The following is a 27,591-nucleotide window of genomic DNA, read 5'->3' as shown; positions in this document are numbered from 1 at the left end:
CTTCTAGCTGTTTGCAGTGTGTACTGTACAGTGTCATCAAATAAGGGTGTTGTGCTCTCAGTATTTAATTTAATCCGAATCTACTTGCTTGTAGTACTAAAGCAACTGATAATTTATTTCATATAAATATCAGATGCCTAAAAACAGACCCAGTTCTCAGATTGAAGCAGGCATTTACTTTTACTCTGCCCTATTTCTTTAACAAATTTGCTTAGGACAAATTACTAATTGTCTAGATAAATACACCATACTTATATCTTCCCCAATTGATGATAGTTCATTTGTTTATGGAGGTACTGAAAATTTGAGCTTAGCATACAGATTCTAAGAACACCTATAATGCACTTATTTCAGAGTTTTTTTAAGAGAATAATTTCAATTTAAGGGGTAGGGTAAGTTTTGCTCTAGCCAGGTATCATTGCTGACTTGAAAAATATCCTGGTGCCAGTAACAAAGTAATGATCTGTTATAGATATTGCAGATTGAAACTGCATAATTAACTTAAAAATGTTGACCTAAGTACATCAGTATGACTACCTTTCTTGAAATTGTACTGATGGTTCATTTTCCATTTCTGTAAGTCCACTTTAACTGGATGGAGACCATGGTCTACAGTAGCTTTTTGTAACCATGATCCAATAAGTTCTGAAATCTACTGTTAAAAACCTGATTAGATGTTAATGTATTCACATAGCACTACCAGAACCTTTTTAAGATTGAGAAGCCCAGAAATTGAAAGCTGAAAGTACCATGCCCAATTTTTGTTGCATCCTATTCCTTTTTTCTCCACTGGTTTGTGTCAATTGCACCAATAGCCCGGTAATTGAGAGGGCAAACAATTGAAGTATTCCTTATTATATTTTATAGTTTAGTTTTGTTGTTTTGAATGAAAAATATTAGTCCATTGTCAACACTGAGATGCATAGAATAACTCCCAACCATTCCTCCTGGACAATTGCTTTAAAAAGGCCTTGCATGTGCATGTTAACAAAATATTAACAGGATTAACAGCATTAATATACAGGATAAGTAATAAAGTTGGGGGTCCATCCACATGAAGGATTTTTTATTTGCATACGCTTCATAACTTAAGTAAACTAATTAAGCGACATCTAGGTTCTTTAAAACCTGAAATAGGGGGAATTGTGCCAAAATCATGAATTTTCTTTACTAAACAGCGCTGCCAATTCTCAGTCAAAGGATTTATTTATTTAGCGCATCATACATGGAATAATATGTATGTATGTAATAGCAAGATAAATTATATTTCAACCAGAAATCAGTCAAAGGAACGAACGTCTTTTGAGGATATCAATGCTTTAAGGCTCAGACCCAGTTTTCTAAGCAAAACAAAAACCACAAGTTGTAAACAAATGTCAATATTCATTTGTAATAAAAAAAAAAGTTGGGTTGCGAAGGAAAAGAACACCCAGGGGCGGAGCGAGGAGGAGGATTGGGGCAGCGAGCGAGCGTGGGGCGGCGCATGGAACTCGGGGCGTCTCTTCGTCTTGTCGGCGAGGGGGCGCGATGGCGCGATGGCGGCTGCGGTTGAGCGCGTTGACGAATTGGTGCGGGAATACTTGCTGTTCCGTGGCTTCACTGCCACGCTGAAACAACTAGATGCGGAGATCAAGGCAGACAAGGAGAAAGGCTTCCGGGTGAGGATTGCAGGGAGGAAAGGCCTGGGCTGGTTTGAGGAGGCTTAGGTGATGGGGAGGGCATTTAGTCCTTCCCCGGTCTTCCTTTTCATGCTTGACTGGCCGCCGCTAGAAACAGGAACAGGGAGAGCATTGTTGTGCCCGGGAATTCTGAGCGTCTTTGCCGGAACGGTGGTATCTGGCTGGACGGGCCTGCCTTTCAGCAGGGGCTGGTTTGAAATGTTTTGGGATTTACTTCCAATTCGTTAGTTAGAAGGCATCCAGTTTCAGTCCCTTGCAGCTTTTCTTTAGAACCAGTCTTCCCAGAGAACGGGAGACGATGAGCATGTGTAGAGTGCATCTCTTTCAAAACTGAGTGACTGCTATAGTCCATAGGCATCATGGATTATCGCTCCCGCATCTAGTTTAGGTTTAGATGTTGTCATTCTGTTTATATATAACATTTTTCTATTATTGAATCTGCCCAGTAGATTATCAATCAAAATAAAATAATTGGCACTAGGATTTCTTATTTAAAAAGAGCATGTCCAGACATATCTCATATAAAAAGTTTAACAGCTATTAAATTGATTTAATATTTCATTGGACAGATGTAATTTCTGAAATAAATGCTTTTAAAGCCAGGGTGCAGTCATAATAGATCTTTTAAATTCATTTTGTTTAAAAACGTAGCTACCTACCATGTGACCCACAACTCTGCTTGGTTAACAATGACTAGAAATACAAACAGTAAAGCCAATATAAAAAGAAAAGAATGAAATAGTAAAATAGAATTAAGAAAAACCACACACCCAACTCATAACTGTATCCTTATTGTCCCAACCAGCTCTTCCCCAATATGCAGAACACTTGTATCAAATTGTAATTTTTAAAATATGATGGAAGGGGAAAATTATGAAACATAAACATAAAGAATGGCAAAAGTAAATGAAATAAAATATTTTTCTCTTGATCCTACTAACTAATATTTGGATTGATCATCTTAACCCAACATTCAAAGACCAGATGCAACTCTTGTCTGGAAAGTTACTGTATATATTAATAAATGTTTCTATATTCCCTGGTTTTTCTTTATATGTTCTGTTTCAAGTTCCTTTTGAAATGACCTGTTCTTTCCTATTTCTATGGGTTTTAGCCGACAATAGCTGTATGTTACTCTACTCACAGGCCAGTAATCTGACATTCCCTTTATAGCTGACTTGAGACAGGGTGTTATAAAGAAGAAAAATTGGCTACAAATTACAGATAGTGCTTGACTTACAATCACAATTAGAACCAGAATTTCTAAGCAAGGCAATACTTAACTGCATCCAGTTTTACAACCTTTTTTCCTATGGTTATCAAGCTAACCAATTTTGTTGTATTTAAGTACAATGGCAATAAAGATTATACTTATACTTAATCATGTGGCCATTAAGTGACTTCGGCTTCACCCAATGACATTGCTTGTTGGGAGCCAGCTGGGAAAGTCTCAAATGGTGATCATGTGACCTTGAGATGGTGCAAATGTCATAAATACATACTGGTTGCCAAGCACTTAAATTTTGATCATGGATACTGCTGTAGGTTGTAAAACAAACAGCTTATCATAGATCATCTTTTTCAGTACTGTTGTAATTTTAAGTGGCCACTACATGGATCGTTGTAAGTCAAAGACTACCTGTATATCAAAACAAAGGTTATGGTATTCTCAATAATAGAGTTAAAGATAGTTGGAGAATAAATTAGATTATCAGAATTTAGAGGTACTTTTCAGTGTTTGAAGGGAGCAAATGAGGATTGTTCCAGATAGCAACCAAAGAGATTCCAGAACTATTCTAAGCTTCCCTATCTTTACTTAATATTGGTACATGTGCCAGTTACTTGCTGTTTGTCATTATTTTTTTCAAAGTTAAAACAATCAAGCAAATGCTTTGTGACTAGGTCTGCTGCTATAAAGATTTCAGATTGCTGGAGTTCTTCAAACATTTTAAGAATTGCATCCTGGACCCCAGATATGCATCTTGTTACCTCAAATATTTGACTCATTTGGAATTGTAGACACATCTTTTCAACTGCATTGTTTGTACTACTGCATGGTTATTTCCTCCTGGAACAAAGAAATTGGAAGCAATTTATTGTACATTCTCAGGACAATTGTCTTCGTTTTTTAGTAGCTTATTGTATTGGATACAAATCATCAAAAAGTCTTGAATATGAAACTTAAATGTACAAAAACTTAAATGGAAAGGAGCTAACCGTGGGATGTTAATCTTTATTAACCATTTATTTAATGTTGCACATGTATTTCATAAAATTTTGTCCTTAGCTAGGCTAACTATCAGACCTCAATATTTTTGGAGAGGAAGTAGGGAAATTGGGAAAAATTGCCCATGTGAAGTTGGGTAACAGAGACAGCCCCACATGTATTACTATACTGCCCCTTTAATATGGAGTATTGTCCTTCCCTGAACTATTAAATTCTGTCAAGTGTACTTTAATTATATGTATTTTAATCTTGTTTCTATAAAGGAGGCAAGCATTTGCATGGAAAATCATGGTCAACATACATGATTTTGATTTTTTCCTTCTATATACTGTGACAGATAATTTCCCCTATAATTTGCTGTGTTTTTCTTGATGGCTGAAGTTATAGGTTATATAACTTATTTTGGTGGGTTTCTAATTAGGTGGACAAAATAGTGGACCAGCTTTTGCAGTTTGTTCACAATTATGATCTAGCTGCCCTTCGAGAGTACTGGAGTTACCTTGACAGACGCCTTTTCAGTCGACTGGAGGATATGTATCGACCTACAGTGAACAAGCTGAAAATCAGTTTATATCGCTATTATCTCATTCACGCTGTGCAGGTTTGTATCAACTTAATAAGCTTGCTTCAGAATAAGGATAGTTAAAAATACTTATATGTAGTCCTTGATTTACAACAGTTCATTTAATGATTGACTGAAGTTACAATGGCACTGAAAAAGTGACTTATGACCATTTTTCACACCTATGACTGTTGCAGCATCCCCATAGCTGTGTAATCAAAATTCAGATGCTTGGCAGCCGACTCATTTATGACAGTGGCCCGAGGTTGTATGATCACCTTTTGTGACCCTCTGACTAGCAAAGTTTATGGGGAAACAAGATTCATTTAGCAACTATGTGACTAACTTAAGAACTACAGTGATTCACTTAAAACTGTGGAATACAGATCAAAATGAGGCAAAACTCAGTTGTCTTGCTTAGCAACCAAAATTTTGGGCTCAGTTGTGGTCGTATTTCAAGGACTATCTGCATTCTGTCAAAACACGATTGATATAATTCTTCAGAAAACAGCTGCATGGTTTAGTGGGAAATATATCCCTGTTATTCTGTTAGAGAGCTGTAAAATTGTATTTTCAGCTGCTGAAGATTGAACAGTTGCTGTTGTGGGGAAAACAAGTGATATCTAAAGCTCTTTTTTGTACATTTTAGGCAAACAGAAATGATAAGATACAGGAATTCTTTCTCAAGCAAGCCTCTGAACTTCAAAATCAGACTGAATGGAAGGACTGGTTTGTTTTGCCTTTTATCTCAAATCCAGATGCAAACCCTAACTTTGCCATGTTTTTCCCGTCGATGGATAGATATTTTCATTGTTTCTCTACATAACTTTCTCAGTGTTTTATTTCAGTGCATGCATATCCTTTTCCATATGGAAGAATATTGTAAGCCTGAATCAACTGCTTTTCCGTGCACATGTTTTCTTTTACTTCTTTTTTGTTAGAAAATAATAATTATTTTTATGAGGGCAGTAGGAATCATCTTTGCATTCCAACACAACTGCTTCTATAATTAATGAATTAAATATTCTCTCATGATTCAAATAATCATCCATCACATTGCCATGCTAGAACTGTATGCTAGAAACCCAACTACATGTAATTTTGGATAAACTTCAGAAATAGCTGTGTGGTTTACTGAGAAAGATATTCTTGTTATAAACCAGGAGTGTGAAACTTGAGGGCCACATCAGAGTTGTATTTGACCTCGGGGGTTGGGGGAGCTTGACGTCACTCGTATTGGGGGCACCTGTGATGGCCTGATTGGGGGGGGGGGATCCTCCTGTAAGCCCTCTGCCAGTGAAAATGGAGCTCGGCCACGCAGGGCCCTCCCAGGTCTGTTTTTGCTGGCAGAGGGCTGCAGGAGGCCGTCGCAGCTGAAACCGTGGCTCTCATGAACTCCATTTTCACTGCCAGAAGCACTGCAGGTCAGTCCTTCACTGTGGGCCAAACGTAAGCACCCGCAGCCGGATCCGGACAGTGGGCCCTGAGTTTGACATTCCTGTTATAAACTAGCATTCAGATGGGATCACATATTGCTCTGGCACAAAAGTTTTAATGTTGGATCTGGGTGGAAGGAGATGATATTTCATAGGGCAAGAGCAGCATCAGGGAAGGCAAAATTACTTCCCAAAAAATTCCTAAGGTTCTTAGAAAGTTCTTAAAACTTTGGTGTATATGCAAAGGAAAGAGGTCTGTAAATATCTTAAGTTTATCCTTAACCTTTATTACCTCTGCCAGTAATTCTGAACTTCGAAGCCGAATGTCAGCGGAACAATGTTCTGCAAGAAAGAAATGAAATCCTTTGTCAAAAGGTAAGAATGGCACCTGTATATTAAGATTTGTGTCCCAGTTCTGGCACTGAAATATATTGTTCAAACTTTCACTATATGTAGTTGGAAAAACCAGGAAAGAATAGTTCTTCCTAATATGAACTTGAATTAACTATCAATCAAGTTAGGATTTATTAACCAAATTTCAAGTAGTGCTTGTTAGATTATCCTGAAATGTTTGAGTTATATAAAATGTTCCCTTGTGCCTTGCAAGCATGCTTGTGCATGCTGCCCATTCATGCTGTAGTTTCATAAACTAAGATTCCTGCCTAATACGTTGTGGTGATATAATTGCTGTTTTGAAATTATGACCAATTAATTTCCATTTCTATGGCTTGCATTCATACAGACGGAAAGCAATTTAATTTTTATTCTTTCTTCCATTTTTTCTAGTTATTTGCTTTGCAAGCAGAATACTCCCATATAAAAAAAGAGGAACTACAGGAGGAGGAGGAAGATTTGACACTTAATCATAAGCTTCCTTCATATGTAGTTAATATGGACCATCTGGGAGACTCAGAGCTGTGAGTGTATGTGAGAGGCCGATCAATGAACATACAATTAGATTACCCAGAGAAATCTTGGACCTTTTAGAAGTGTTTGCATGATTTACTTAGTCAGCTTTCCTAGAGACATAGATAGATCTATGGAAGAGAAAGATAAGGAAACATTTGAAAATTATTGCTTGTCTTGCATCTTCTCCCTGTCCTTGGCTTTCCACGTTCTCATAGAACTGATGGTTAGGTATCTCTTTTCCCCCCATAAAAGCTTCATGTGTTGTTAAATACAGTTCGTGTAAGAAAGCATCCCCCAACTGGGTGCCTCGAAGAATCCTGGGAATATATTGCTATAAATTGTCAGCTAGCTTTCTGCAAGAGTGGGAATTCTGAAAATTGCAACCCTATAATGTTTCTGAAGGGACGCAGTGGTTCAGTGGCTAAGACACAGAGCTTGTTGATCAGAAAGGTTGGCAGTTTGGAGATTTGAATCCCTAGCGCCGCGTAACAGAGTGAGCTCCCGTTACTTGTTCCAGCTTTGCCAACCTAGCAGTTTGAAAGCACGTAAAAAATGCAAGTTGAAACATAGGGACCACCTTTGGTGGGAAGATAACAGCGTTCTGTGTGCCTTCGGCATTTAGTCATGCCAGCCACATGACCACGGACAATGCTGGTTCTTCGACTTTGAAACGGAGATGAGCACCGCCCCCTAGAGTCGGGAACGACTAGCACATATGTGTGAGGTGAACCTTTACCTTTTTAAATGTTTCTGAACAAGGCAGGTTGGAGAAGTGTAGTTCAAGGACTCTGTCTGAAAATGAACATTGTGTAACATAAATGAAAATTCTTTTGGAAAGTGGAATTTCCGTCAGGTATGGAGATTTAGGTTCACCACCATTAATTTGCCTTCCCACCACTACTGCCTGTGTCTCATTTAGTGACTTGATATCCAGCCAGAGAAGCACTTCACATTCTCTACAGGCCCGAGGAGGATTCCTGTCTTCCTTGCTACCTCAGAGCAAGAAGGGCCCTGCAAGAGCAACCCAGTCAACAGCAACCAGCTCACCACAGACGGGGACCACACAGGGAAACAAAAAAGAGCTGCCAAACCACCAGGTGAGGAGAAATAATTGTGGTTTCTCTCCTTGTGTGATACGTAAGAATCAAGAGTACACAATACAGTAATGTTTCTGTATCTGCTATTCTGTTTTGTACCTGAACTATTAATTTAGTCATGGGGCTTTGGAGAATAAAAATCATATCAAATGTTCCCCTTTGTTTTTTAGGTGCCCAGAGGGAAAGAGGCAGCAATTGGAGTCAAGGAATCAAAAAGTCACATCAGTGGTGTGGTTTCCATGGAGCCTACCTCAGTACAACAGAATCAGAGACGTTTACAGGATCATGGGAAGGAAAAAAAGAGTTTGGATCTAAAATAACTTTCCAGGTAGTGCAGTTACTGTCTTGTGTGGATAGGGCAAGTTTTCCTTCTCCCGAGTATTTCTGAGTAAAGTGAATTATGTGACTTTCTGCTCATAACCAGCTGATTGGTGTAAGGAAAAATGACCCATGGCTTCTGAGCTGTTACTTGTTTGTTTGGGTTTTTTTTTTTAATGATTCATCTATTTGAACTGGGGAAGTGAAGCATCAGTGTTATTTCTTCTGCCAGCTGATGTTCTCTTATGAACAAAAGGGACAAAGTGTTCTGTTTTGTTTTTTTGCCTAGAAAATTGTTTGAGCAGCAGAAGTATATGTGGGCCTTTTGCATTATGACTAGCCAGCTGTTTATTTCTGCAATATTACGTAGGGGAAGAACTTGTGCAGGCCTTCTCAGCTTTTGAACCTTGATAGAAAAGAGATAAACAGAAGTTTCTTTAAATTTTTGATTATTAAAGACCAAAAGATGCATTGTGATCTGTGGGTCAGAAAATATATTTGCATTTTATACGAGCACTTCATGTGGATTGTGATAAGCCATCAATTACTTATTTCTATAATGGTAGAAAGTTGCTAACTGTTGCCTCTTCTATTAGAACTGACTGGATGTGATGTATTTTTTTACAGTTACCCTTCTAATGGCAAATAACATGTTACTAAGGCATGGAACATGTACACAAGATATTGTCACAGCACAGATTTTAGAAACAAAATGTCCTTCAAATTGAACCCTTAGAAATAAACTTAGAATATAGGTTCTTCATTGCCCTTCAATATTTTGTTAACTTGGGTAATTAGAACATTGACAATATTTTCAGTATAGATTACAACATTATGCACTTGGTGTTCTCAATCTTTTTCCTAAGTGTTTGTAATTCTAAATTTGTCTCATTATTTGTTTTTTTTTGCTTTTTGTTGGATCTCTCTTCAGGAAGATTAAAGTTCCTGTTAAGAATTAATTCTTAACTTTTGAATTTGTTGCTGAATGTGTTGTGTGCATGTACATATGAAATGAATTAGCTTTATCAGCCATTTTGTAGCAAAAGTGCCAAATACTCTTTTGGAACTTTTTTAGTCTTGCTGTTAATAATTGTCAAATATTATTACAATATTGGAAGAAGCCTTGCTTTCCTCAACCTAAATTAAATATCCTTGTGTAGAATATTTTTAAATGTGGAACTAACAGTCTGGTTTTTTCATATTTCATAATCTTGCCCTCTGTTTTCTGATTTTCAACTGTTTCAACAAAAACATTTGATTGGTTTATTTTTGCTTGGTGAGTGATGGTTGAAAAAATGTGTCTGCTTGTGCTTTATAATTTTCCTCTTTTTGTACAGTATGTTATTTTCTGTTTGTGTCAAAATTGTGCAGTGGTTCTGTTTTTCAGTGAGGAAATGGCAACTACTAATATTCCTGTCTAATCCTGCTTAATGCTATTAACTTAGAGAATTGTGTCTGAATGTCAAGTTCAGTTTGGCAATAATCATCTTCTCTAAACCAAAAAATATGTTCTGTTTGGAAGTTGCCTCTGGGGATGTGGACAAGGCCATTCGAGCTGTAAGTGCCTCCACTTGTATTTTGGACCCGTGTCCCTCCTGGCTGGTGGCTAACAGCAGGGAGGTGACACATGGCTGGATCCAGGCGGTTGTCACCGCCTCCCTTCGGGAGGGGCACTTCCCGCCGTACTTAAAACGGCGGTGGTGAGACCCCTCCTGAAGAAACCATCGCTAGATCCAGCCATCTTAAACAACTTTCGTCCTGTCTCCAACCTTCCCTTTATCGGGAAGGTTGTCGAGAAGGTGGTGGCCTTTCAGCTTCAACGGGCCTTGGAGGAAGCTAGCTATCTTGACCCCTTCCAGTCCGGCTTCAGACCTGGTTACAGCACAGAAACCGCTTTGGTCGCATTGACCGATGATCTCTGGAGGGCCAGAGATGGAGGCTATGCGTCCATCCTGGTTCTCCTTGACCTCTCAGCGGCTTTCGATACCATCGACCATGGTATCCTTCTGCGACGACTGCGGGAGGTGGGAGTGGGAGGCACTGTTCTGCAGTGGTTCTCCTCCTACCTCTCGGACAGGTCGCAGTCGGTGTTGGTCGGGGGGCAGAGATCGTCCCTGAGGCCCCTAACATGTGGGGTACCTCAGGGTTCGGTCCTATCCCCCTACTATTTAACATATACATGAAACCGCTGGGCGAGATCATTCGGAGGCACGGGATAAAATACCATCAATATGCGGACGATACGCAATTGTATCTGTCCGCCCCGTGCCAACTCAATGAAGCGGTGGACGTGATGAACCAGGGTTTGGAGGCCGTTAAGAACTGGATGAGTGCTAACAAACTGGTACTCAACCCGGATAAGACCGAGTGGCTGTTGTGCTTCCCCCCCAATAATTTGGCTAATACACCAACGCTTAGGCTGGGGGGTCAAATTTTATACCCCTCAGATAGGGTCCGCAACTTAGGAGTCCTCCTGGATCCACAGCTGACTTTTGATCACCAGCTGTCGGCTGTGACCAGGGGGGCATTTGCCCAGGTTCGCCTGGTCCGCCAGTTGCGGCCCTACCTAGACCGGGGGGCTCTCACAACAGTCACTCGAGCCCTTGTGATCTCTAGACTGGAATACTGCAATGGGCTCTACATGGGGTTGCCCCTGAGGTGCATCCGGCGACTACAGCTAGTCCAAAATGCAGCCGCGCGAGTGATAGTGGGCGCACCGCGGTTCGCCCACGTTACACCTGTCCTCCGCGAGCTGCACTGGCTACCTGTTGGTCTCCGGGTGCGCTTCAGGATACTGATGACCATCTTTAAAGCACTCCATGGTAGTGGATCTGGGTACTTGAGAGACCGCCTTCTGCCGATTACCTCCCTAAATCGACCAATTAGATCGCACAGATTGGGCCTCCTCCGAATTCCATCTGCCAGTCAATGTCGACTGGCGACCACACGGAGGAGAGCCTTTTCTGTTGCTGCCCCGACCCTGTGGAACGAGCTCCCCATGGAGATCCGTACCCTCACCACTATCCAGACCTTCCGCGCAGCCCTCAAGATCTGGCTCTCCCAGCAGGCCTGGGGATAGGTTCCAATTACCCGCCCGAGTGTTTGATTGCTGAATGAAAGTTGTGTTTTATTATTTTTCTTTGTGCACATATTGTTTGTTTCTGACCTTGCACCCCCCTCCCCTGTGGTTGTAAGCCGCCCTGAGTCCCCTCAGGGAAAAGGGCGGCATATAAATCCCAAAAACCTTAAACCTTAAACCTTAATTGTCATTGCATTAAGAAATGTTACATTGCCCAGGGTACTGTTTGTAAGGTTTGTAGATATGCAAAATATTCTGTAGTATAAAATCATATTCTAAAAACAAAATAGATGGTTAAGGACATATTGAAAAAGGGTCGAAATGTTTATAGACTATTCATGTCCCTGGGGATGCTGATTTGTCTGTCTGATTGTTATAGTGTACACCATTGGGAATCCTTTCAGACTGCAGTTGTATACAAACATAAATATGTGGATGCAACATGATCTCAATCTATGTGATTACTGATTAAAATCATTTTGCTTCTGTAGCATGGAGCTAGCACTATGCAGAAGTGATTTTTTGCAAGTTCCCGTTTTGTGTTCCTGAAGGTGGTATGGGACCATTTGCTGTATTTGAAGCTTAGAAAGTTTATATTTTGGGAATGGCATATACTTTATAGAAGAGTATTTAATAATTCACCATTTTTTCACCATTTAATATTTACTGCTTTTCTTTTTAAAAAAATGGTTTAATAGAATAGAAAACATAAAGTACAAAAAGGAAAGTGAATTAAATAATGCCTAATTTTTAAAAATAAATTAAATCTTGACCACAGGCAAAAATATTGTCCAATCTTTTTATTGTATCGCTAAGGAAACATTTTGAAAGCTGAGCACACATTTAATCTAGCCAATTTTTTGGTCTCTGTTATGTATATATGTATATATGTATATATGTATATATGTATATATGTATGTATGTATGTATGTATGTATGTGTATATATATATACATATATATATATATTTCCTAGGACACTTAATAACTTTTGTTACCATCCAAGCATGATGGCTCCTAAATAGATTATTTCTAAATTTTTAGACTGTAATATAATAATATATTTACACGTTTGAAACTTGAATCCTTAATAAAAATGAATATTTAATCAGAAGATACAACCAAGTCATGATACAATTTACCTTTGTTTTTTTCACTTCTCTACCATAAAATGTGTATAACCAGCCCTTATTAAATACCTACTGAGGAATCCAGTAGGAAAAAAAATTGAGCAGACTAAATAAGTCTTAAGATCATTAGAATATATATGAAACCTCTAACACAATACTTGAGCAGGTTTTTTTTTGTCTTCCATGAAACATGGCCCAGTCCTATTACATATAACCACTTTAAATACACTCTGATCCAAGGATGTCAAACTCAAGGCTCGTGGGCCGGATCAGGCCCATAGAGTGCTTAGATCTGGCCCACGGGGTCACCTTGGAAACAGGCCTGCAATGCCTCTGCCAGTGAAAAAAAACTTCCAAGCTCCATTTTCGCTGGCAGAAGGTTGCTGGTGGCCGTCGCAGCCGGAAACGGAGATCGGGAGCCCGTTTTAGCTGGCAGAGTGCTCTGGCTGCCACAGCCGCCCCCGACATGACATCGAGATGGCCCTGGCCCCACAAGGTCAAACAAACCTGATGTGGCCCTCAATGAAATCAAGTTTGACAGCCCTAGCCTAGATAGTCATCAAATTGGTTAATTGTCTATTTGAAAAATAAAATCTCAAAAATCTACACTTTGAATCTTCTAATAATGAGATCTTAAAGTACCAGTTTGAAACATCCTCCTAAATGCCATAAATAATGTCACTGGCCTGTGATCAGATATTATAGTAGATCATACAGAATTTCTTTTCTGCCAGCTGCATGACGGGAGTTTGCTTTTTAAATATAGTAAGTTAAGCTATGGTCTGACGTGCAGTGCAGTCTGTGAATGAGATGGCATTTATAGACTGGATCCTGGACAGGGTCTAGTTCAAATAGCTCAATGTTTGCTTTTCTCCCAAGGATGACGTCTGTGAGAGTGGACAGATCAAATGAACAAAAACGTCTCATTCTGCCATTTGTAACTTTCACAATATTTGTGTTGTTGCTCATAGGATACAAATCTGAAGCCTTAGTTACCTAAAACCTACCTTAGGACAAGGCAGGTTTGAAGAGTTTAATTGATTTCCCTAGTGGGCTGTGTCTTTTTAGGGACAGAATGCTGAGAAGAAAGTGGATATTTCTGCCATTGAAACAGAGCCATTCCCTGAGCTTCATGCTGAACATCTGGAAAATCAGACAAAAATATTTGGAACTGGCATGGATGCTGGAGGAATCAGGCATGAGCAGCCCTTCATTGTTCTGAGTCAAGAGGAATATGGAGAACACCACTCATCCATCATGCATTGCCGGTAACTATTGGCTAATGATTAGAAAACTGAATGTCATATTTGTCAGTATCATCTCAATGGAGTGGAATCCAAATCTTCGTGAACTTACCAAATCATGGACATTTATTCTTGGCTCCAGCAGATACTGGCTGGGGAATTCTGGGAGTTGAAGTCCGGACATCTTCAAGTTGCCAAGGTTGAGAAACACTGGTTTAATAGATGTAAAAGATCAAATGGGTAATAGAAATCCATATCATATTGATGAAGAGGACGCTATCAACGCAAAAGCGTATTTTCTTTCTGTGTGCAGGGTGGACTGCTCTGGCCGAAGAGTGGCCAGTTTAGATGTGGATGGAGTCATCAAGGTGTGGTCTTTCAACCCTATCATGCAGACGAAAGCATCTTCAATTTCCAAGTCTCCACTGCTTTCTCTGGAATGGGCAACTAAACGGGACAGGCTGGTGAGTAAGGGGGGGGGGATTACTGGGACTACAATTTTGGCCGGGGATGATTTTTAGTCCAGTGCATGAGGAGGGAACTGTATTGAAGAAGTTGTACTAAAGCCACCTTCCTTTTTGCTTGGATGTTGCTAGGCATAAAATACCTTAAGATATCTGGCTCTGGTGGCAGTTATGGTTTTAGGGCATTGCAGTAGACATCCATAATCTTCGTGTTCACTGATGAAGCTACAAATGCTAGGGTTATAGCAAAATTAATAGAAAAGGATTGCAGAACCCAAATTTTATGTGTTAGGTGCTTTCTGGAAAACAAGTTTCAGAAAGTGAAACTAAAATATTGTAGCTTGGATATTAGGCTAACAAGCATTCTTCCAAAGTCTTCCATCAGTGTAACAGCTATCAGCTCATTATTGTTGCTAAACACTATTGAGTTTCTTCTGCACAAGGATCTCTGAACTGGGAATATTCGGTGGCTAAAAACTATTTTGATTACCCAATTGATCGTTTCTTACAGCTTGTTTGTATTCCTTGGCTGATGCTGTGATTTATTATAAATGTGTGCTATCCCAAATCATTGAATTGACTATATAATACTTCTTAACAACTGGAACACCACTTGAACACCATTGGCATTGACAAAATCTCCATCAGTCAATTGCAAAAGGGAGCTTTTCTTGGAACAGTTTACAGTGACACCTTTAACACCATCAAACAACACCTGCCTATTGGGAAGGACTCAGGTGGATAAAAATGCAAATCCTCTTTAAATATCTTGCTGTGTGACCATATAATAATCGTATCCTTCATCTCTGTTTTTCCTCTATTGCTTCTTTGAAGTTGTTGCTTGGCAGTGGAGTTGGTACTGTTCGCCTCTATGACACTGAAGCCAAAAAGAATCTTTGTGAAATTAGCATTGATGAAGATATGCCCAGGTATAAGCTTTTGTATTTCATCTAGAGTGATGGTGATTTTTGTGACAAGAATAAGAATAGTACTACTATTTGTGGCATCTATTTGAGATCTGCACTTATTTTCCATGACATAATATTGATTGTTGCTTAAGCTGATTGCTTATTTGTGAATTGGAATCATGACTATGGGATCCTTAGTGCTCTCTTGAGCTTGGCTGTTTTCTTGCAGCCAAGCTAGAGTAAGGTTGGATGATGTGACCTAGCTGGGTAATGAAACATCTGCAAGTAAACAACCAAGCTCAGAAAGCAACAAGGACCCTTCATTTCAACTCTGAGCTACAAATATTTATTGAAACCATGAGTGTATTTTCGGCTTTGCTTCTGTCACTTCTGTGCCATTTTAACAGTCTTGCGGAGGAGTTGTTAATGCTGTATTTGGGATGTTTTAGATACTGTGACTTCTCTGCATAAGAAAATTCTGTGTCATAGGAATCACATAAGATTTTAATAATTTTACTTACCACTTCTGGTAAGTGTGACGAGCCTCCTTCTCCACTTTGGGTTGCAAGTCAGTGCCTAAGTTAAAGTACAATGCTGCTATATCAACAGTTCTAGGGTGGTGCCATGGTCAGACATAGGGCTAAGCCAAGTTGCAGAGGGAAGCAAACGATTTTCCTGGGCTTCGGGAGAGCGAAAAATGGGCCTATCGGAAGTTCGGGAAGGCTGGAAACGGGCCCGTTGCCGGCTTCCAGAGTCTGGGGAGGTTGTTTTCGCCCTTTTGGAGACTCAAAGAAAGCCTCCAGAGCCCAGGGAGGGCAAAAACACCCCTCCCACCGCCGTGGTGCAGAAGGCCGACTAGGCCAGGTCCACCATGCCCATGCCCACCCAGCAGCTGGGCAGAAAAATCCTTTGCTAAAATTTTTGAAGCCCACTCCTGCCATAGCTGTTCTTATTCATTTACATTTATTTAAGAGATCTTCAGAGATTGGAGAAGACAATGAAGAAGATAGTATGTTTACATTTATAATATTGAGGGCATTAGTGTGTATAAATGCATGTTTTTGTGTTAGGAAAAAAGAATGCAGAATTCTGATCACTGCCAGTAGTAATTGGTGTCCTTCTTGGTTCTCTGACATATCTATGGAAAGCCACAATAAATTTTGTGTCTCTTTATTTTAGGATCTTGTCCCTTGCATGTAGTCCAAGTGGTGCTTCCTTTGTCTGTTCAGCTGCAGCATCCGGCCTTGTCAATCAGCTAGATTATGCTACATCAGATTCTGGAGGAAAGGGCATCAATCAAGTTCCTGGAAAATTGCTTTTGTGGGATACCAAAACTATGAAGCAGCAGGTATAGTATGTGTTTTTCCCACCCTTGAGCTTGTTTGATAAAAATAAAAGTTTTCTTAATCTGTAGCTCAACAAAAGAAGGTATTTAACTGATGTTTTTAACAGATCCTTCATATATTTCTGACTAATTGTCATCATAGCAGCTCTAATGTTGATGTGAGCCAATTCTAAATTAATGAAATTATTTTGTTTGCTTACTGTCAGTTTCTAGATTCAATGTTGCTCAAGGATGCCTACTTGGCTTTTGTGGCCACATGTACTTTTGTTCAGCTTTGAAAGACACAGGGCTTACATCCTTCCTGGAAAAGATCCAGTTGTACTAAGCACTGAATCATTCTAAGCTGAACCACTTTTAACAGCAAAGAAAATATGTTAAGAAAAGTATGTCTCTTCCAATGAATCTGCAGGAGAATATCCTCCCTCTCTAATCAGAAGTTATATTTAGACCTCTCGGTGGGAATTTTTTCATTTTATAAATAGCTGGTTTCTGCTTTCAGGAAAAGTAGGTTAGTATATGAAAAGCTCCTTGTGTTCATTTAGTATTTACAAAATACAGTGGGAGATGAAGTAACTAAGATGTAAGTTTGGTTGAATAACTGGATTATTTATTTACTTACTTACTTATTTGAATTATTTGCTGCCGATCTCGTTTTAATGCAATTCTCAGATGGATATCTCAGAGTAACTGCTCCCTTGGAAAAGAACAAACAATTTAAATTCTGTATTCCCTATTTTTTATTTGCTGTTTCAGCTCCAATTTTCTCTTGAACCGGAGCCCATTGCTATAAACTGCACAGCCTTCAACCATAATGGGAATCTCCTGGTCACTGGAGCAGCAGATGGCATAATTCGCCTCTTTGGTAAATGGTTTTTTCCTTTTTTTTTCCATTTTAAATTCTGTAGGTCCTAGGATTTCCAGTTACTGAGCAGACATTTTGTTGTGGAGCAGGAGTAAGAAAATGGGCCAAAGGCTGATACACTGACAAAAGTTAACCAGTAATGTTTCATTCTCTATCCCTTACTTTGATTAGATCCCTCATTTTAATAGATACAATGCAGTGCACTTTCAGAGAGGTTGTTATTGTTCTGTATATGTATAACATTGAGTGAGGGTCTCTATATCAGGTTTCATGTTAGGACTTGGCAGGCAGTTATTTATTTATTTGTTTGTTTGTATCCCACCTTTATTATTTTACAAATAACTCAAGGTGGTAAACATATCCAGCACACGTTCTTCCTCCTATTTTCCTCATGTCAACACCCTATGAAGTGAATTGGGTCTGAGAAAGAGAGTGATTGGCGCAAGGTCATCCAGCTAGAATTCACAGCCTCCTGCTTTCTAGCCTGGTGCTTTAACCACTAGATCAGTGATGGAGATCCTTTTTGGGACTGAGTGCCTAAACTGGAATGCGCTTGCGCCAGAGCCCCAGCAACTCAAAGACCAGTTGTCTGGTGCACATGTGTGTGCCGGCCAACTGGTCTTCTGGTTTCCAGCACGCCAGCTGGTCTTCGCACCTGCCAGAGCACTGGAAACCCGAAGACCAGGTGGCTGGCACGCGGATATGCACCAGCCAACTGGTCTTTGGGTTTTCGGGTTTCCGCCATGTATGATCAGCTGGCCAGTGTGCATGTGTGCACTGGAAACCAGAAGACAAGCTGGTGATGAGTACGTGCCCACAGAGAGGGCTCTGTGTACCACCTCTGGCAAGCATGCCATACATTCGCCATCCCGATTCACTCTTTCTCCCTGCTTTCTACCTCATACTGGAATAAACGGGACTAACAATTGTTTTTGTTTTGGTAGAGTTTGTTAAGATTTCAAAATTGGTCTTTTTTTGTTGCATGTAGCTTCAGTTAGGGAGGAGGAACATTTGTAGGAATGAAGTTCTAACTCCATTTTCTCCCGAAGCAAAGCCAGCGAGAAAATACACAAATACATGTAAATATTGTGCCCAAAATCAATGGAGGTTGCCAAATTGCTGTCTTCCAAGCTTCAGAGCATCTATCGCCTTTTAATAGAACGGAGATGGAGGTTAGTAGAATTAGTCATGTTGAACACCATTTTAACTGTTGCAAAGATTATTTTCCTCCTTTAGTTTTCTTCCTCTAGAGAAATCATCCCGTTATAATACCAGCCAGCACAAATCTTTCCTGTAGAATATCAACAGGGCTGGCAAGAGAGACACTTGGAAGCTTGTAAAGGTAATCCACCTGCACTTTTTTCCTTTCTGTCTTCCAGATATGCAGCAGCATGAGTGTGCTATGAGCTGGAAGGCCCATGATGGAGAGGTTTATTCTGTTGAATTCAGCTATGATGAGAATGCTGTTTACAGCATAGGTGAAGATGGAAAGGTAGGTTTTTAAAAAGTTGTGGCCAAACTGACATATACGACAGCAACACATTTATTTATATCAATATCTGTCAATATCTATATCTATATCTATCTATCTATCTATCTATCTATCTATCTATCTATCTATCTATCTATCTATCTATCTATCTTTCTATATCTATCTATCTATCTATCAATCAATATCTCTATCTATCTATCTATCTATCTATCTATCTATCTATCTATCTATCTATCTATCTATCTATCTATTTATTTGGAGATATATTTAGCCCTCAAAATAGCTGGTAACTATAATTATAGAGGGACGTGGTGGCTCACTGGTTAAGGCACTGAGCTTGTCGATCAGAAAGGTCGGCAGTTTGGTGGTTTAAATCCCTAGTGCCGTGTAATGGAGTGAGCTCCTGTTAGCAGTTCGAACTCCAATCTAGCAGTTCGACAGCATGTAAAAATGCAATTAGAAAAAATAGGGACCACCTTTGATGGGAAGATACAGCGTTCCGTGTGCCTTTGGTGTTTAGTCATGCCAGCCACATGACCATGGAGATGTCTTTGGATAGCGCTGGCTCTTCGGCTTTGAAATGGAGATGAGCATCGCCCCTAGAGTCGGGAATGACTGGCACATATGTGAGAGGGAAACCTTTACCTTTATATGTAATTAATGTCATCTTATCTGGAAAAGACCATGCAATCCTCTATATCTTCTGAAGTTTCATCTGAAAGCTGTTAATCCAATGAATCTGTAAATCATTTTGAAAACTAGCAGATGTCCTAATTTATAGGGACCCCATTGGTTATGTTTTTTCGAGTATCAATGTTTTTTTTCTCTGTATCTGTAGGTGCTATTGCAAAGTAAAGAATGCATCTGTATTGTATATCTTACTGGGATCTGTTATATCATTGTAGTTTATTCAATGGAATATCCATAAAAGCGGATGCAAAATTTCTGAATTTAGTCTCCCTAAAGATGCCACTGGGCCCTTTGTGTTGTCTGGCTATAGCGGATACAAACAAGTCCAATTCCACGTGGAAGGCTCTTTGCATTTGATTCTGAAGGAAACTACATGTTAACCTGTTCTTCTACTGGAGGTGTTATCTACAAGGTACAAGCTATCGGTTAAAATGATTACATGCTGTCTCTGTAACAAGAACAGATACTTTTTCATTCTAAACCAGGCCTTCAGCTATGATTTATGAATAAGTATCAATTTGATGGACTTGCATAACTTGCGAAAGCATAAATGATTTAAAAATCACATGTCTAAGCCAAAACCAAATAGCCACATTGAAATGTAATATTACATGTTAATCTGACTACGTACAGTGCCTCTGGGTGGAATTACCAAAGAAGATCAGAAGGGTTATAGTAGTCATCTGGATAGATATTGGAAACAGCTAATTATATCAGATAGGTCTTTCCTATGGTCATATATCTTGTTAAAGTTAAAGGGTTTGGGAAACTCATAAGTGGGGACAGAGTAAATGCAGCATATTTTGAGAAGTAGAGTGATGAAATTTAGTCTATTTTATGATCCACGTAACCTGTGTTGACATTAGTATATATTGTAATTTAATAATCATTCTGGCATTATTTGTCTTAGCTCTGCTCTATGGCTTAAAGTCCAGGGTAGTATTCTATTTTTTAAAAGGACCAGAGTTGTCCTAGAACAAGGGTGTTAAACTCATGTCATCACCGCGTACATCATATGATATATTGGGACTTTTTTCTCCTTCGCTAAACCAAGCATAGGTGTAGCCAGCATGTGACGCATCTGTCCCATATGCCGGGAGTTTGACACCCTGTCCCAGAATTTAGATCCCAGATTGGTAAATTATTTCTACCATAAAACCTTGCTAATCTTTGATTTATATTTTCTCTCTTTCAGCTGAATAGCAATGACAAAGCACTAGAGAGCTGTCTTCCCTTGGAGGACACAGGGCTCCAGTGGTCACTGTGGACTGGTGCACAGCCATGGACTGTGGGACCTGCCTCACTGCATCCATGGATGGGAAGATCAAACTAACTACTCTACTTGCACAGAAGTCATGAATGAAACTGTGCTCCAAGATGTGAACAACTTTTTTTTACAGAAGAATGAATTATCAGTATTAACTATTAGCTTCAAACTTTGTAGGGTGGGGAGATCATTTGTCTTAATGTCATCATCTCTTTTTAAGTTAGGAGTTAAGTTTAATTGCCAAACTACTGCCATTTAGAAGAGTACATTCTAACAATTCATTTCAACAAATATTAAACATTCCCTGATCATCAAGTTCCTTTCAATAAGGATCAGCCCATTTTTCCTCTTGGTCCTAATTTGCGCACAGCCATAATTCTCTGGGTTGGTCCCAAGACCGAGTACAAATTTGTTGTGGATCTAGCAGGTGGGAGATGGAGCGGGAAGTCTTGTTCAAAACTCTTAACAGTATTGACTGCATTTTTACTAGAAGAAAACTTGATTGCATTTACATTATGTTGCTTTGATTGTTTGAAGAACATTCCGTGCTATGCTCCTAGAAGAAAAAAAAATTATATAATTCATATTGTTTATTTTCCTTTAGAGTTTTGGACATCTGATATAGACTACAAAAAGCATATGATAGTAAAATGTTATGAAATGGCATCTGTTTCTTACTAATCAGTTCATCCTAATTAAGTTCTGTTACGAAAGAAAGCCGAGAGTTTTATAGAACTCTCAACTTGCTTTCTTCTATATTTCTAGCAATTTGCCTGTTTGGAGAGGATAAGAACACATTGTACACAGTGAAACATACAAACACCAGCATATGATACCTTGGAATTGCTTTTATGTCAGTCCATAATTTTTTAGATGTACTTGTGTCATGAATAGTATTCTTGGTCATCAGCCTGAGTTCACCACATGCAGTTACTCTTAGAAATACATCTAAGGAGGCATAGCTGTGGCCTTCAGCTGTAACGGATTGAGTACAATAATTCCAAGCAGAAGGTGAACAATAGTGTCTGTAATAAATGTGGTTTGGCAAGTACTGAAGATAGTTGAAAGAAATGGAGAAAAGTTCAGGCCTACAGCCTATAACAATTTAGAATCATTCTGTTTTTTGTTAGGGCAGAGATAGATGAGTTGGCACCATTGCAACCATAGCATGCTTATGGCAGTGCGATATAGACTGATTAAAAAGCGGGGAGGGGAGCCCAGAATGATCCTCTTAAGGCTGAATATTGTCATTATTGGTAAGGTCTTTTTCACTGGAGGAAAAGGGTTGAGCTGATAGAATTTCAAATGGCAGCATCCACATTGCAACAGTTTGAAATCTCAGTTGGATATGCAATTTCCATACTTAAGCATTCCTGTAAATCAAAACTCATATGTGGAGTGCAATGTGGCTGCATTCCTATGACAAGCTTTATGGTTAACAATTATGGTTTATTAATGGCTTGACATTGCACACCAAATCATGAACCAACCACATTAATTTCATTAAAACAAAACCCTAGTCTAAAATACAGGTAGTCCTCGACTTACAACCACAGTTGAGTCCAAACTTCTGTTGCTAAGTGAAACATTTGTTAAGAAAGTTTTTGACCCATTTTGCGACCTTTTGCCGCAGTTGTTAAGTGAATCCCCCAGTTGATACCGGTAAGTTAGTAACCTGGTTGTTAAGTGAATCTGGCTTTCCCATTGCTTGTCAGAACATCACAAAAGATGAACACATGACCTTGGGACACAGCAACGGTCATAAATATGAACCAGTTGTCAAGCATCACATGATCATGGGGATGCTGCAAAGATCATAAATGTGAATATGTCACCTTTTTCATTGCCGTATTGAACTGTCGTAAATTGAGGATTACCTGTATAGCTATTGTGTAGTTTAATGTTTTGTGTAAACAGCTTATGAAATTAAGGGGAAGAATAAATGCATATCAGATTTCTTAAGAGGAAAAATCAAGTATATTTAAAATTTTTGCACATAAAAACCCTTTTTATCACTTAAAAAGTATAGAATTTTGATAAATGAAAAAATGTGGATATTTTGGAGATCAACTATAAAAATGATACAAAAGAGGAACTGGCAATTATTCAAAGGAGGGGGGGAACCACACGTGAGTTTTCAAACTCTACCTTTAAAGTGTGGACTTGAAGGAATTCTGGGAATTGAAGTCCACACATCTTAAAGGAGTTTTTTTTTGGGGGGGGGGGAACTGGTTTCGATCATTTTTCCTCCCTTCTCGGAAAGAGCTCTAGTCTAGTCCAGTGGTCCCCAACCTTGGCAGCTTTAAGACCTGTGGACTTCAACTCCCAGCAAAGCTCTTTTCGCCAAGAGCTCTAGTCTAGTCCAGTGGTCTCCAACCTTGGCAGCTTTAAGACCTGTGGACTTCAACTCCCAGAGTTCCTCAGCCAGGTTTGCTGGCTGAGGAACTCTGGGAGTTGAAGTCCATAGGTCTTAAAGTTACCAAGATTGGAGATCACTGGACTCTAGTCTACGCAACACAGGTCTCATTCTGCTTCCGGTTGCCTCCTTGAAATTCAGAAGCTTCTGGTGTGCAACTCACGTGACGGAGTAAATCCTCGTTCCCGCCGCTGCTCATCTCGCTCTCCGCCCCCTTTCCCTCCCCCCCGCCTGCCAGCAGAAAGTGGTTGTTTATGCCGTTGCTTTGTGCTTAGAGGTATGCTGGGTGAAGGTGGTTCCCCCCCTTTTTTTTTCTATGAGCACTTTTCCAGGAAAGCCCCCGCACTTACTCCGGCTTTCCAAGGTGGGCATCGGCGAGCGACGCGAAGCATCTTGATTCGCAGGGCGAGTAAACGCCCCCGTGGTCTTTTTCTTTGTTTTAAAAACGGGTTTATTGGTTTTACGGATCCTCCTAGCTTCGGATATTTAAAAGAGTAACTGCATAGTTTCTCGTACGAGGAAGTAGGAGCGATTGGATTCAGCCTGAAGTCTTGTGAAGTGGTTTGAGAATAAGCGTCATCATGGAGTAGAGTGAATTTAGTGCACAACAGTATTCGTGCCTGCCTTTATATTTCCATCAGAAATCGTGTAGAGTCTCCTGCTTGGGGGGTGGACTAGATGACCTACAAGGTGCCTTCAACTCTGTTAATCTGTTAATTTTATTCTTGTGCCTGGTCGTTATGGCTCCAAATAGATAATGCAAACGAGTAAAATTGCCTGTTGTGATTAGTGATATCGATAAATCTCTGAAATATTCGATGCCTGAAAAATCTAATGTTGGTTCTCATCCAGAACTCCCACTCTTTTTCTTTGTTTTGTTTTGTTTTCTTTCTATTTAGACTTGCAGCATAATACCATGGGAGATAGAGGAGAGGTCCTTATTATTGGACAAGTTCCAACACTGGGTGGATTTGGCCCGTTTAGGAATTGAATGACCACAAGTGTCTATAAATCCCCAAATTCAGGTTGTTACAGGTAAGGAGTTATAGGGTAAAGATTGCCTCCTTAACTCTTAATCAAGAGGCTCAGGAGCTGCTTGTGTAGAAGAAGCCAGAAGCAGAAAACCTTTTGAAGATCTTTTGGTCCAAGGATGAACATTGGGGGTGGGAGGGAGGGGCTGAGTGGGAGCAAATTAAAGCAACGTAAAAACCTTCAGTGCCTGTCCTTTGTTTAGAATATTTAAAACTGTCTAGCTCCATCTGTTACTTTTTCTACATATGTGCTTGTACCTCCAAGTTATTGAAATGGGGGACACAAATGGAGTGGGTGATACTTAACTTTCCTCCACAATCTCGGAGTGTAATTGCATAGTTTTATTTATTTATTAGAATATTTATAAAATAAAGTGTTAGCTGACCAGCTATGGCAAAGATGAGCCAGTATGTTTTTTGATTGATGCACCAAAAGTAGTTTCAATTGCTTTGTTTGCTGCCAGTTCAGTTTTGCCTATGGTTAGTACCAAAATGGCTGAGATGTGTAAACATTGTCTTGGAGAGGAACAATAGGCTGCATGGAACCCTTAATTCAGTTGCCAAAGTTTAATTTCAAGTGTTCTTGTTGCACAAATTGTTGTTGTTCTTTTTTAATTAACAGAAATGGGCTCCCCTGAGGCAGCAAAGAAGAGGATCCTCCCAGCATGGATGACCAAGAATGTAGTTGAACCAGAAGAATGGACAAAAATGAGGTCAAAGAGAAGAAAAAAAACAGCTTTAGCAAGGTATGGTGCCTACCTGTTTCTTAAAAATCAGAGAAGAATGGGTTGTTCTAAACTTCCTTTTCTACTCCCAAAGGCTGAATTGGGATGAGGGTTTTGTGTTTGTGTGTGTGTGTTGTGCAATGTGTGTGTAGAGCTATTGATAGGCTAGGGGACATCCAATCAGTGTGGACTCTTAGTGGTTACATAAATAGATTTTCTCCATAATTGTAGAACTATCACATTTCTTGATTTCAGCTTTATCTTTCTGTTTCTATACCCGTAAATAGTCACACACATCCAATATAGTCCATGGAATCAGTTTGTGACTAATTAAAAAGGTATTTACTATATTTTTACTGTTTACAGAATATGTCATCCCAAATAGCTAAACTTTTATCTTGAAAGTTTGGTTGTGAGAAACTATATTTCAGATTCAATTGAGGTTACATTAGGGTTAAATGTTAAAAAGCTTTCCCTCTACAGTTTGAAGAGTAGGAAACTAAAAATAAACAACAGCCACAATTTTGTTATACAGTGCAGAAATTGTGGGAGACAGGTTACACAAAAATAAAGGCAGATCATGGTGAAAAGCTGTTTGAGATATAGGAAAGAACTTTGAAATATTCGAGATGGTTGCCCCAGTGGACAAGGGGCCATTGGAATTACAGCTCATGTCCTGCTATACTGTATCTTCTATGAGGATTCACTGATTCACTTTGTAACACCTCACCAGAGGTGGGTTCCTGCCAGTTCTAACCTCTTCTATAGAAGAGGTTCCACAAATCTACAGTGCCGTTTAGAACCGGTTCCAGTTCCCTCCCCCCGCCCGTCTGCACATCATCAAGATGAAGAGCGAGAGGAGGAATTCTGGGAGTTGAAGTCCACAGGTCTTAAAGCTGTCAAGTTTGAACACCCCTGGGTTTTTTTTCCCTAAAGGGTTAGGGGTACAAGGGTCTTGTAACTTGACAGCTTTAAGACTTGCGTGCTTCAAATGCCAGAGTTTCTGAGCCAACATTTTGGTTGCTAAGCAAGAGTTGTTAAGTGAGTTTCACCATATTTTACAAGTTGGTCACGCCCATCCAATCACATGGCTGGCAAGCCACTCCCACCCGGTCACATGGTTGGCAAGCCACTCCCACCCGGTTACATAGCCGGCAAGCCACTCACACAAAGCAGGCCATACCTACAGAAGTTCTAAAAAAATTTGAAACCCACCACTGCACCTCACCTAATAAAATACCTGAGAAGTACTGATCTCTTATCTACAACTGCTGTTATCAATTGTATGAAATAGTTTCTTTGAATGCCACCAAATTTTGTAATACTATATGCTGGTCTTTGACCGTAATTTAAAAAAAAAAAGATTGATGTATGAATTGGTCTTTGCTATTTTTCCTGACACCAGGGCTAAAAATATATAGTTATACTGAAATAGATAGATATACTGAATAAGGCTACAGAGAATTTGACAAGACTTAATGTGCATTTTCTGATATCTGCTGATTGTCTATAAATTGATATTTACTGAAGGGAGGGTTGATCTTCCTTCTTACTGTACATTACTTTACAATATGATTTTCTTTTATAGGACTGAAACTGTGTATTGTATGAATGAAGCTGAGTTGGTCGACATGGCTCTTTGTATTTTAGCTGAGGTGAGCAATGTAAAGATGTTGCCCAGGTGGCAACTTCTTCCTTTTTCCATATGATTGATTACCTGCAGTTATGGAGGCTGCAGCTCTTCAGTTTAATTTTTGCCAGAATATCTTCTTCTCTGAGAATTGTAAAAAAGAATTGGGCCTAAGTACAGCCAATTGTACTAGGTGATCAAACTCACCTATAAATTCAAGGACACTTGGGCACATTTCTTTTGACCACAGAGAATTATTTATATGTTTATCAGCCAGGCATGATTGTAGATATTCTACTAGGCATCGAGCCTCACTTATCCTGATTTAGATGGCAGAGAGAGAAACTTGGTCTTGATCCTAAAATGAAAGAAAATATGATTGCTTCCTTTTAGAATTGCAAGGCTATAGAAGGTGATGTGATTTCATCAGAAGATAAGGTTCAAGAGTGTCAACAGGAATCGATAGATGGTCACCTTCCAAGGACTGCTGTCAACATTGCCAAGGATCCTCCTGTACCATCCACACCTCCAGATCAGTCAGCTTCTTCAAGTAGCAGTGAGGAGACCAAACTGGAGGAAGATGATGACTCCTTAAAATATGTCAGGGAGATTTTCTTTACATAATTTTAACATTTATAAGCAACATCTAGTTTTTTTAAGTTGATAAATAGGAGATACAGCTAGGGTAGTGGTGGCTTGTATACCAGAGGTGAAGTAATGGAGAATCACAACGGCAGGATTTCATGAAATAACTGATCAGGAGAAGGGACTCTGGAAAACTACTTTTATAATTGGAGATTTAATGGGATGCATTGGGAGAAGAATGGAGGAATATCCCACTGGGTTCCCTGGTTCGATAAGCACTTTTTTTTCTTGAATTTGAAGATTTGAATTTTGTATTTAAAGAATAAATGTAAGTAGTTCTTACTTCTCTTTACACTGGCCATTTTCATACAAATTAAGAGCTACAGTTTTTTACTGTGTATATGTGCCTAAGTTTATACCAGCTTACAAACAAGCACATGTTTTGGCTTAGCAAATTGTGTGAATCCAGTCATAGAAAGAGTAGTGTTCACCTCCA

General features: G+C 39.4%; 2 protein-coding genes across 3 annotated transcripts; both read left to right on the top strand.

The window, feature by feature from the left end:
- The first annotated feature begins 1,535 nt into the window (after nt 1-1,535).
- On the top strand, nt 1,536-21,372 carry WDR91 (WD repeat domain 91). Its single transcript, XM_032221214.1, is given in 19 exon segments — nt 1,536-1,658; nt 4,328-4,507; nt 5,118-5,248; nt 5,250-5,323; nt 6,197-6,279; nt 6,691-6,821; nt 7,733-7,910; nt 8,081-8,241; nt 13,449-13,458; nt 13,505-13,704; nt 13,994-14,144; nt 14,979-15,073; nt 16,232-16,400; nt 17,151-17,259; nt 18,639-18,751; nt 19,657-19,768; nt 19,771-19,853; nt 20,637-20,667; nt 20,670-21,372. Coding segments are annotated over 19 exon segments (2,265 nt in total). The 3' UTR covers nt 20,801-21,372.
- A 1,881-nt stretch (nt 21,373-23,253) lies between these two features.
- Nucleotides 23,254-27,447, top strand: CYREN (cell cycle regulator of NHEJ). 2 transcript variants are annotated; one of them, XM_032222160.1, is made up of 5 exons: nt 23,254-23,401; nt 24,024-24,159; nt 24,778-24,901; nt 26,469-26,535; nt 26,904-27,447. In XM_032222160.1, the coding sequence occupies exons 3-5, from the start codon at nt 24,780-24,782 to the stop codon at nt 27,132-27,134; spliced, it is 420 nt and encodes a 139-aa protein (XP_032078051.1). In that variant the 5' UTR covers nt 23,254-23,401; nt 24,024-24,159; nt 24,778-24,779; the 3' UTR covers nt 27,135-27,447. The 2 variants fall into 2 exon arrangements, with proteins under 2 accessions (XP_032078051.1, XP_032078052.1); XM_032222161.1 differs by lacking the exon at nt 23,254-23,401 and adding an exon at nt 23,403-23,488.
- The last annotated feature ends 144 nt before the right edge of the window (nt 27,448-27,591 follow it).

This window comes from Thamnophis elegans, chromosome 7 (genome assembly GCF_009769535.1).
Source record: "Thamnophis elegans isolate rThaEle1 chromosome 7, rThaEle1.pri, whole genome shotgun sequence".
Classification (NCBI taxonomy): Eukaryota; Metazoa; Chordata; class Lepidosauria; order Squamata; family Colubridae; genus Thamnophis; species Thamnophis elegans.
Note: the sequence above shows the minus strand (reverse complement) of the source record. Positions and strands in the feature narration are given on the sequence as shown.